The sequence below is a fragment of the Pelecanus crispus genome, chromosome 3 (assembly GCF_030463565.1).
Source record: "Pelecanus crispus isolate bPelCri1 chromosome 3, bPelCri1.pri, whole genome shotgun sequence".
NCBI classification, from domain to species: Eukaryota; Metazoa; Chordata; class Aves; order Pelecaniformes; family Pelecanidae; genus Pelecanus; species Pelecanus crispus.
In genome coordinates, this window is record NC_134645.1 from 115,169,858 (window position 1) to 115,180,318 (window position 10,461).

The 10,461-nt window shown below is 40.8% G+C and overlaps 1 protein-coding gene across 3 annotated transcripts; it reads right to left on the reverse strand.

Moving 5' to 3' along the window:
- Nucleotides 1–1,451: 1,451 nt before the first annotated feature.
- ITGB1BP1 (integrin subunit beta 1 binding protein 1) lies at nucleotides 1,452–10,409 on the reverse strand. Of its 3 annotated transcripts, XM_075707339.1 has the most exons (7): nucleotides 10,373–10,409; nucleotides 8,657–8,757; nucleotides 7,715–7,793; nucleotides 6,864–7,000; nucleotides 5,602–5,694; nucleotides 2,576–2,725; nucleotides 1,452–1,839 (listed from the first exon to the last, which is right to left on the reverse strand). In XM_075707339.1, exons 2-7 carry the CDS (start codon nucleotides 8,726–8,728, stop codon nucleotides 1,768–1,770), a joined length of 603 nt encoding a protein of 200 aa, XP_075563454.1. In that variant the 5' UTR covers nucleotides 8,729–8,757; nucleotides 10,373–10,409; the 3' UTR covers nucleotides 1,452–1,767. The 3 variants fall into 3 exon arrangements, with proteins under 3 accessions (XP_075563454.1, XP_075563455.1, XP_009488388.1); XM_075707340.1 differs by lacking the exon at nucleotides 2,576–2,725; XM_009490113.2 differs by lacking the exons at nucleotides 7,715–7,793; nucleotides 8,657–8,757; nucleotides 10,373–10,409 and having other exon boundaries at nucleotides 5,602–5,666; nucleotides 6,864–6,896.
- Between the last annotated feature and the right edge of the window lie 52 nt (nucleotides 10,410–10,461).

Sequence of the window (10,461 nt, forward strand, 5' to 3'; positions counted from 1 at the left end):
ACGTTTCGTGAATATTGTATCTCTAGATTTGTCAAGAGAACTTTGAATTTCTGACAAATGTTTCAATTGGTCATTTCATATTGAACAGAATGGAAAATACGCCACCACCATATATGCTTATTTAGAGAAAAATCACACTGCGTTAGTGCTGGAAGAGCAACACTGATCTTGCCTTGTATCACCTTTCCTGAATGGTACCGTTGGTTGGTAGCCTCTCAAATGTGTGGGTACAGCCACGTATACGCCTAACTTTCATTTTCTAGATGCTGTTGCTGCAGTATGAACGGGGAACAAACTGGAATGTTTCAAGATATTTTTGTTGCAAGTTGAAGCAAATTAGTCTGTATTTTCAAAGTCCCCAGTAAAAAGAGAGTAATAGCTTAGCACTACAGTTTATTCACTTAATGATACGTTCAGTTTGCAACACTATTTTGTATGTTTCTATCCCTGATAGAGTCTAGAGAGTAAATGGGCATATTATTTTGCACAGATCTCCTAATGTACAGTATTTTTAACACAGAATCTTATAGTGTATGTAACAACTCGTGAAGTTAAACAATGATGCAAATTTTCCTTGAGTTCTGCTAGAAGAGGAGTACAGTTTAAAATGTCACTACCTTGTTTGCTGGTCACTTAGAAAGTAGGAAACTTGTAGAATACAGCTTAGTAGCACTAACAGTGCAGACAGATAAAATCTCGAGGACCAATAATGAGCAGCTAAGCAAAATTTATCCCTAGATTTTCAATGTTTCTCGAAGTTTGCTCCTCTGGCAGAGGAAAAAGAAATTCTAGAGCCTGTAGATATCTATTTATAATATAAAATTAAGAATTTTAAGTCCAAAATTTTGGCATATTTCATACAACTTTTCAAATCTGATTAAAATGATGATTAAAAAAAACCTGTTAATAGACAGACTATTAGGTTGCTGTGTTAACTGTTTAAAAAGGAGCAAGTGACACTTAAAATGCAGCTTAGAATGCTATGAGATGTATAATATTCAATTCAGTTGTTTTTATTTTGTTTAGTTGCAGAGCAACTGTATATATTGTATAACCTAAAATCAACTCTTATTTTCAATGTCCTGGATGCAGTGATTTATAATTAGAGCATGATTAATAAATTTTACTCTTGTTAACCAGTCAAATGTCTGGAAAAATAAAACTACTTTTAAAATCACTTTGGCTACTTCTCTTTTGTTAACTCTGCAGTGCTCAGGCAATATTCTTCTTTTCAATGTGTAAAATGAGAAATACAGACAAGCAGCACTCGAGCAAAAAAAAGTACATCTTGTGGATTTTTAGTTGAACATAGAAACCATGTAGATGGCACACCTAAGATTAGAGGTGTAAAGCACCAAATGACTACCTAGTATCACTTTGCTCTTGTTTTGTTCGAATATCTATGTTCAGCAGAACTGAAGTCTGTGTTAACAAATTGGTTTTCACACAGAGACAGAAGCAAGTGTCAGTTTTATTTTACATTTCTACAATATCAATATTAATATACAAAACACAATTTAGGAAAAAAATTAACGTTAAATATAAAATTCTGTATTGTCCTGGAAACTGAAGATGGAATAATTTCTTCAAGTCGTGCTTGGGCAATGACAAAGTACCATGTGCAAGGTTGCACGCCTCTTCTTTGCACAGCAAGTCTTTTCTAAGTTTGTGCGTAGCTACAGCCAGTCTGCAGTATCACAAAGGAGCCCCATTTCCTCCTCACACAAAGGCCTCTTGTGCTACACAGTCGTGTGCTGCTGAAGAACATCAGGACTTCTCCGACATTAAAACTGAATCAAAGGCTGTAGATAACACTTTGCAAATAGCTTGTGCTTGTTCCTGAAAAAAGATCCAAACACACACATGAACACTTTCTGAAGAACTTCTAAATGTCTCAAAACTCATTTAAAGCAGAATGTGACCTTTATCATTCTTTTGGCAGAGGCATGTAAAATGGAGTAGCACAAGAGAGATTTAATTTGATTTCTGTAGTCTGCGATGACATGTGGGAAGCTGTTTTAAATGAGCCCTTTTGAAACAAGTCAGAGTTATTAGCTTTCATCATAGCATGACACTAGCATTCAGGAAAGTCAGTTCAAGTGTTCCCCCAGTGCTGCTAAGGGTGTGTGCATTATCGTAGTATCTTGACAAGGAATTCTCCTCTTAAAAGCAGATCACTTCCCTTGCTTACAAGTATGAATGCATGCTCTATTGCCAGAATTGTTACTCAATCCTTCCTTGCTCTGTCCTATCTCAAGAGGTTTGTTTTTGTCTTCAAAACTACAGACGGAGGGTTGTCCTTAGCAGCTACGATAGCACTCTTCAGATCGCAAAGAGCTTTCTCAGGCCAATTTTGATTGGCAATTTTAGGGAACGTAGGTATTTTTCCTCAAAGCTGATCAAATGCAGTCAGCAGGGCTTTTCTCCCCTCCTCAGCCAGGACACATTTATATTCTTTCTAATTAAGCAATCCCCTTCTGCCAAAAAGCCTTCACAAGGGCCTTGGGTTTTAGACTCTCCCTTTACAATCAAAATACTGATACCTAAATTAAATACTGTAAACATAAACTCTTACCAAACTATTGCACTGATATACCCAGAGGCTGCATTCTTCAGAGGCTGCATCTGTTGTCTTCAAAGCCAGTAAACTTTTTCCTGCTCCCAGACCATCATCATAGCAGACCATCCGTACAATTAAATAGAGAGCATGCCTATGTAACACATCCTGAAACCATGTGGCAAATAAAAGTTACTCTGGAACAGTGCAACAGCTATTTCAGTTTTCCACCTGTTTTGATTCTCTCTCTTACAAAAGAATACTTCAGATTTATTTACAGGAGAAAAGTATTCCTTGGTAAAATTACAATGTTTTAATTGAGAGTTTAGTCAAGATTTAACAAAATAAGTGGTGGCTTAACACAATTTTAGCCTTAATTTTTGCTTCTATTTTAGAACTGGATTCATACGTGGACTATACTCCTGGCCATACTACAAAAGCACACATTTGTTTCCCACCTATGCTCACTCACCCGCTGCGAGTAGGGTAGGTGGTACGCTCTGTACCTACCTCTGGCACGGAGGTAACTTAAAACAACCTTCTATTTTTCCAGACAATCTCCTGTCTCAGTTCCGGGAAGGGTAAACATGAGACACTGTTCCCAGAAGAGGGCATGGACAAGGTTAGCTGCTTTGGGGTGGAGGGTGGGGCCAGACCACTTGTGGCCTGAGCCACAGCATGGGTCTTGACTCTTGCAAAGATCTAGTCTGGGAGACTTCCACTGTCCACCGTGGCTGCAGGGTTTCACCGTAGTCCCAATAGTTCTGATCTCGGCTGTTCCAAAAACTGATTGGTTGATGTCATCCAGTGCAAGGTCTCTGCAGACCTACCCTACGCAAAGCCTCTCTTCTCAAGCCATCCTACCCAACCAATAATACTCATCTCTAATTTATTCCGGTAATACCATCTCTGGGGGCTTACGACTTCAAGACAGCTTTTTCTATGTTCATGGTATCAAACACCTTGTCCCTGTCAGTAGCTGAAGGGTCTAAAGAAATGTCCACTTAATACAGAAGCTGTAAAAATGGACAGTGAGCTTGATGCCTGCTTTGAAACCCTCAAGGGAGAGCCCTCTACCAGAGACCCTCGAGCCCCTTGCTGAAAAACACTCCATCCCTGACATTCACTCAGCAATCACTCACAACTGCTCATGCCATACCACGCTGAAGGCAGCTGGAGGCAACACAGAACTTACTGGATCAACCGTCCAGTCTCTGTATGAAAGATGCCAAGATTTGCCTCCAAATTACTTGTAACATTTTAGAGTTACTTGCTTGGAACTTGCTACAGTGCTAACATGCATGTGGATTATCACTGAAAGAGGGAGGATAGAATTCCACCTGTAAATTAATTTCCTCCCCTCCTTCCAGTATTTGGCTATGAGGGGATTCTGCAGTTGAGAGAGAAATGAGATGGCAGATGGACAAATTGTGCCATACATGTGTGTACATATATATAATGTACAAATACACACAAATGGAATGTGAATAAGGCCAAAGCCTCGGTGTGACTCCTGTAATTCACCTTCGGCTTCTAGTGGTTGCATCCACAAACAATGGAAATGTATCAATGAATTACATACCTGTACATATTTCAGTCAACAATGAAATAATTTCTCAAACATTGGCTGAAATCCATGAGGAAAAATTTTGTATCTTTCAGTCAATTCTCTTTTTGGCATCTGAAATAAATAGCCGCCTATTCACCTGCAAAGGTATCTACAAGTCACAGAACTCTCACCTTTCCCCCAAAGTCATAAAAGGCTGAACTCTTTGTATGAATGCAGAGAAAACCTTTCCATCTTGGAACTCTGTGAAAGAGTTAGGTGGACTAATACATAAAGAACAAATTAAATGTCAACAGTGACACAGATGCAAAAAGCCAGAATTTGGGAAACGGAATGCAATGCAATAAAATGCCAGTGCAAGCTCGCTTAATCACAGAAGGCTTTATCAGCTTGTGCATGCTTTCAGCTTGAAGCCAGAAGAATGATGGATAAAAGTCTTAAAATTACCTATCTGATCTTTATCAAAGTACAAAGGAATTTAAATGATAGTGTAACCTATGTTCTTAATGAGAATTAAGAATTTAGGACAGCAAAAACAAAACCCAAAAGACTTCAGAGTTTGAGCAACAACTACTACACTTCTTCCCAGGCATTAGAAACAAGTGTTTTATTTTCTGAAAGGACCAACGGAAAGTTTTTGGTTCTCTTCAGAGTATTCAGCTATTGAGCAATGCTATTCACCGTCCTCAGACTTGAGGCTTTTATCAACAGGCAACGCTGGGTTGCTGATGGGTCATGACTTCATAAGGCCAAGTATTTATGGTATCTGGGGCTCCGAGGGCAACCAGAAGGAAACCACATGGCTGCAATACAAAGCTACACAAAGGCAACTGGAGGGCCCTGGGGAAGAGACCGGATTTTTACTTTTAGCAAAAAAGCTACTTGAAGTGCACTAAAGGAAAATAAACCATATGTAGGAAATGATGCAAACAAAAAATAGGCTTGATCAATAAAGTGGAATCATGAGGCTTTAATGCTGGACTGAACTCCCACTCTCGGATTAGGAGTGCAAGGCTGGAACTTTAAAGAGGAAGACAATTCAGGTATTCTTGAAAAAAACATCCTTTGTTTTTTCCTCTCACCCAATAGCATCAACCAGAATTGCATTACTAACTCAGGCTGAGGAACCTATTGTCTTGGCCACCACACTTGTGCCTCTTTGCCACATGAGAGGATGGCAGGACAGCCACAGAGGAAGGACAGCGTGCCCAGAGAGCATAAAGGCTTGCTTGCCTTTTGTCTGGTGCTCTATCTCAAAAGGAATGGATTCTTGTCATAAATCCAACCAGGAAAATACAGAGAGCCCTGAGGAGATCTGACATGAAGCAGTGCTGCTGTGAGAGCTTTTTTGTTTGTTTGGTTTACTTTTGCTTAAAGCCAGAAGTGACATTTTGGTTGCACGGATCATCTATCAGAGAAATAAATGAAAGCACTTTTCAGCTCTCACCAGAAAGACAGTTTGTTGTGAATCACTTACATACTGATCAGATGTTGAAACTTTAATGCCGTATTTGGAAACTCCCATAATAAACTCCTCTTCACCTGGAACAAAAGGTAACTTTCCATCTTGCTTTGGAGGGAAACAAACAAAAGCAGACAGAAGAACATGAACAACGAAGATACATAATTGAAAATGTGTTTATGTCTACTTCAGTCCACTGGATCAGCAACATCACTAACCCTGCTCGTATCTTGCTGTGTGGACTTTGCCTGCCACTCCTGCAGTCATCCAATCCCTTAACTTTACATGAAATATATTCAGGGGAGGTTTAGACTGGACATCAGGAAGCATTTCTTTACCGAGAGGGTGGTCAAACACTGGAACAGGCTTCCCAGAGAGGTGCTCGATGCCCCAAGCCTGTCAGTGTTTAAGAGGCATTTGGACAAGGCCCTTAACAACGTGCTTTAACTTGGTCAACCCTGAATTGGTCAGGCAGCTGGACTAGATGATCGTTGTAGGTCCCTTCCAACCGAAATAATTCTATTCTGTTCTGTTCTATCCTAAATATTACATGATTCCAGAAAGGAATTTACCATCTCAGGGGGGAGTTTGGCCCTGTGGTCAGATCAGATGAGCTGAAAAATAATGCATGCCCTGTCACGTTGCGCTGACCCTGGGTGATCTATGTTCCACACTGGCAGCAATTTTGTTACTTGGATGTAAAAATAGTTTTAGCATATATTCAGATACTTGAAATGTCAAGTTGCTGTAAGATAAACAGACATTCTGTGCTTCTAAAGATACAAACAATCAGCTACCTAATGAGAACAACCAGTTGCGGCTTTTAGTACAAAAATAAGTACAAGCAACCACAGTTTGGCAAGGATGACCCAAATATTATTCAGGCTCTTTGGACACAGGTTCGTGACTGTAAGCAGAAACTTGACATTTTCCTCTATGGGAAAACTTCTACACTACTGAAGAAATCTGGAGGAGGTATTCTTTCCTAACAGTGCTGAAGACAATACAACAACTTTCAATTGGGATACTTGTTCAGTAATGACTCGTGAAAAGGGCCTTTGCTCTGAGTCTGCTTATTCAGAATGGCTTTTTGGGCGCATTTTCTCCCATTACTCAATAGGGTGGAATTGAGTGTGACAGCTTTTGAGATTCATAGCTTAATGTTTTTTAAAGTAAGCTACAAAGAAAGATGTCAGATCACGTGATAATATGGAAGAAATACACCTAAGCTTAAGATGTTCTGACATTGTTGGTATTGTCTTTTGTAACCCACTTACCTGTGCAACATCTATGTAATTTATCAAGTCCAATGGCCCTTCGAGATTTTTGCTCTCATTATACTTCAATTTTTCAATGGCACCAACATATTTAACTCTGAATTCTGCACACGTATCAGAATTACTATTGCTTTGTCCTGCAACAGAATAAAACAAAGCAATCCTGAAGAATTCCAGAACAGTAATGCTATTCTAATTGGTGTTAATGAGGCTAACATTAACTTCCGTAATTTTTGCAGACTTTCATCAAACACTTAACCATACCACAGTACATTAACTTCTCTCTAATGAGCAGTCCTGGGTTGATTCAGAACAGCCCTTAGTAAAGGCAACAGTTTCACAGGAATCCATGATACAGCACTGTTTATACTAATTCAAATATAGAGTTAACAACCTTAAATCAGAAAATATAGACAAGCTGGTTCTACTTTTATATGTATGGTTTTTTTAAATGAACTGTTTGGTCCAACAGTGATGCACTGTAATCTGGTGAGCAAGAACAAGTAAAAATCAAATCTTATTTCCATTATTTCAGTGCAAAAGCAAACTTATAAAAGCAGGAAACATAGCTTCCAAAAAGTTACACAGCATAAATCTGGTGTAACAGACTGGTAACACAACTAAGTTTTTCTTACTCAGACACTTAAACAGTGACTTAATCCTAGATGAATCATTAATAATGCTTCAGAAGCCTAGAGCTATACATGCATTAGTCAAGAGGCTATCTAACAAATTTACTCACAATTATTAAAAATACGTATTTTAACCTTCTCCATTTTCTGCTTTTTTATACGAACACACATGAAGTTAATCCTGCTCCATACATGTCTACTCAAACTCTGATTACATACCTGAACTTTTCGTGGAGTCTGTATCTAGACTAGCCACAGTACTAGACCTGGAGAGTCCCCCAAGACTGGAATCTACCGACTAAGAAAAAAATCAGTATCATCAGAAAGTTACTGAGAACATATTAACAATTCACTTTTAGATGCCCTGCCTCAACTCTTTTTTTAAAATAAACTAGTGTTTATGTTCTAATTACTTAAGCAGCACTGCAAAATGGGAAGAAAAAAACACCACCAGCTATTTCTTTCCTGAAGTTATCTTTCTGCCTCAATGTAGATTAGACTGACATAAATTCAGCAAGAACCCTTGGGAAGTCCACAAATATTTTGAAAGAAGGATGAAATAAAAGAAAAAGAGAAAATGAACCTTAAGGTTATGTCCAGACTTTTCTGGTACTGCATCTTAACTTGAAGAAATTGACAACTACATGCTTGTCACCAATGCTTGAAATAACATAGCAGTGCAAGGGAAGTGAAACGGCACCTTGGAAAATCCAGAATATTCAACTGATCATTCCAAAACCTATCAGACAAAATGGACACATTATTCAAAACGAAGAATACTTTTTAGAGATACTGAGTAACCAACTAGTACTGAAGAATAAACTCATTCTTGGTACCTAGCACCGGGCACCTTCTTAAAGACAGTATTTATCACTACAGAACAAATGCCCTACTTTTTCCTCCAAACCCTACTATGTGCTGCCAGAAACTATGGAAGCAATCGAACATTCATCTCAGAATACAAGGGCTTTATAATGGATAGGGTTTTTTTAACTCTCATAACACAATCTGAGGAATAGTAGAAGTAGAATGTTCTCCTTGTGGATCATGGCATTTTATGGAAATCACATCCTACCATCAGTGCAAACAAACCACTGAACTATCAACTTGTAACAGACTAAAGTGCTTCCATAAACAGAGTGTACAGCAAATTCAGCTTACCTTGCTTTTAGTACTGATTTCACTGCTTTGTGAGCTGCTGCTGCTGTGTCGTTTTTTTCCTTTTCTAAACATTTTTTCATAATTGGATCAAGGAAGATCTTCTAGGTAGGAAAAACAGAAATTAACGCTGTCACATCATCAAAAGAAGGAGTTTCTGGCAAATACCAGAGTGAATGTGTCCAAAGTGGACAAAAACTGGAAACTTGTAAAGGACTCTGAGAACGGAAGTAGTAATGTTCCTCTGGTGCTCTTCATGTGTGACTGGGGAAAGTCCCTCAAGCTCTCTGCTAAAACTTCCCTATCCTTCCGATTCATCAAAAAAATGCTGCTACCTAGTTTACAGACTGTTGCAAAGGTCAGTTTCTGATGCATATAAAGATATAGATTTAGAAACAAGACAAAATTTTAAAAAATTATATTCCCACTTAAAAGCGTTAGATGATTTTTATTTGTAACTACAATCTAAGTGCCCTACAAAGTGCATCCAATGTAATCCCTGCTCCAAAGATTATGCTCCCATTAAAAAATAACCAACCAACCCTATTTCTGAAGAACTGCTGACTGTAATACTTCTAGGAGCAGCCATTACTGCTTAACATGTTCCTGAAAATTAAAGCAAGCAACATGTTACATTTACTGCCTTAGAACTGAGTTATTTGGAGTTCTGAGAGTATTCCAGAAGTATTTCTCCTGTATCTGCTCTACTACTTCAACTGCTTCACTTAATATTTGGCCAGCCAGTGTCACGAAGCAGGATGCTGGCTCTCAGTCAGGGAGTGCTGAAACCCTATTTCCCAGCTTTGGAGAAGAATATTTTAATTACAAAGGTTCAGAAATGTTGAGCAGGTGGAAGAAAGAGGACAAAGGAGAAAGACAGCCTACTGAAGACAGCTCACACTGCAGAAAATAATGGAAGATGCACAAGGAGGAGCTTAGATCTGTGATGCAGTGCTGGATTACAGTCCCCAGGCTGCTGCTGTGTTTGTCATTAAGCAAACATTCGGTTCCTGGCAGACCAAAAGGCACCCTCAGCCACAAGTGGTGCAGCAAGGAATCGTGGTGCTCAGCACACCCATGTCCCTCCGGGCTCCTTCCAGCCCCCAGCGTGGACCTGGCAGCCCCTCCTTCAGAGCAGCAGCTGCTAGAACACAAGCAAATTTACGGATTCTGCCGGTAGTCTCTGAGGAAGGCACAACTTGGCATACACTACTTCGCCATCTTACATTACATTACATTACATCATACATTAGATGATTAAGGAGCTCTTGGCATACGCATTTGCTGCGGTGCATCTTTTCCACCGGGCATTCGGGAAGCACCGAGCCTGGCACCACGCCGGGTTCTGCGGAGGGGTGGGGCGCGGAGAAGCCAGGCAGGGTAGCACCGCATCCCGCCTTTCGCTTTTCCCCTTCCCGGTTTTTTTTTTTTTTTACCTCTAGCCCCAAAGGACAGCCTGATAAATGACAAAACGCTAAACCCGCTTCCTACAGAAAGGCGAGAGGCGGGGTCCCCGGCGGCGGCCGCCGGGGGAAGGCAGGAGCGCGGCCCTGCCACGGCGGGCAGCACCCAGCGGCGGCCTGGCCCCCCGGGCCCAGCGACCCCCCGCAGCGCCCGCCGCCCGGGGACGCTTCGCCCCAGCCCCTTCCTCCCAGCGCCGCAGCCGGCGCCTCGGCACCGAGCGAGGGCCTCGACCAGGCGCGCCCGGGCCCCGCTCACCTCCGCGCTCCGCCCGCACGCACCCGTCCACTTCCGGGTCGCTCCGCCGCGCAGGCGCAGGCGCAGGTGCAGGCGCAGGCGCAGGCTCA

Bases quoted from the DNA above. Each gene is read 5' to 3' on its own strand.
- ITGB1BP1 (XM_075707339.1), bottom strand. From the start codon at position 8,728: ATGTTTAGAAAAGGAAAAAAACGACACAGCAGCAGCAGCTCACAAAGC. The intron at 7,794-8,656 runs GTAAGCTGAATT...TTTTTTTCTTAG, and splicing joins AAATCAGTACTAAAAGCAAG to TCGGTAGATTCCAGTCTTGG. The intron at 5,695-6,863 runs GTAAGTGGGTTA...TTCCCTCCAAAG, and splicing joins ATTACATAGATGTTGCACAG to CAAGATGGAAAGTTACCTTT.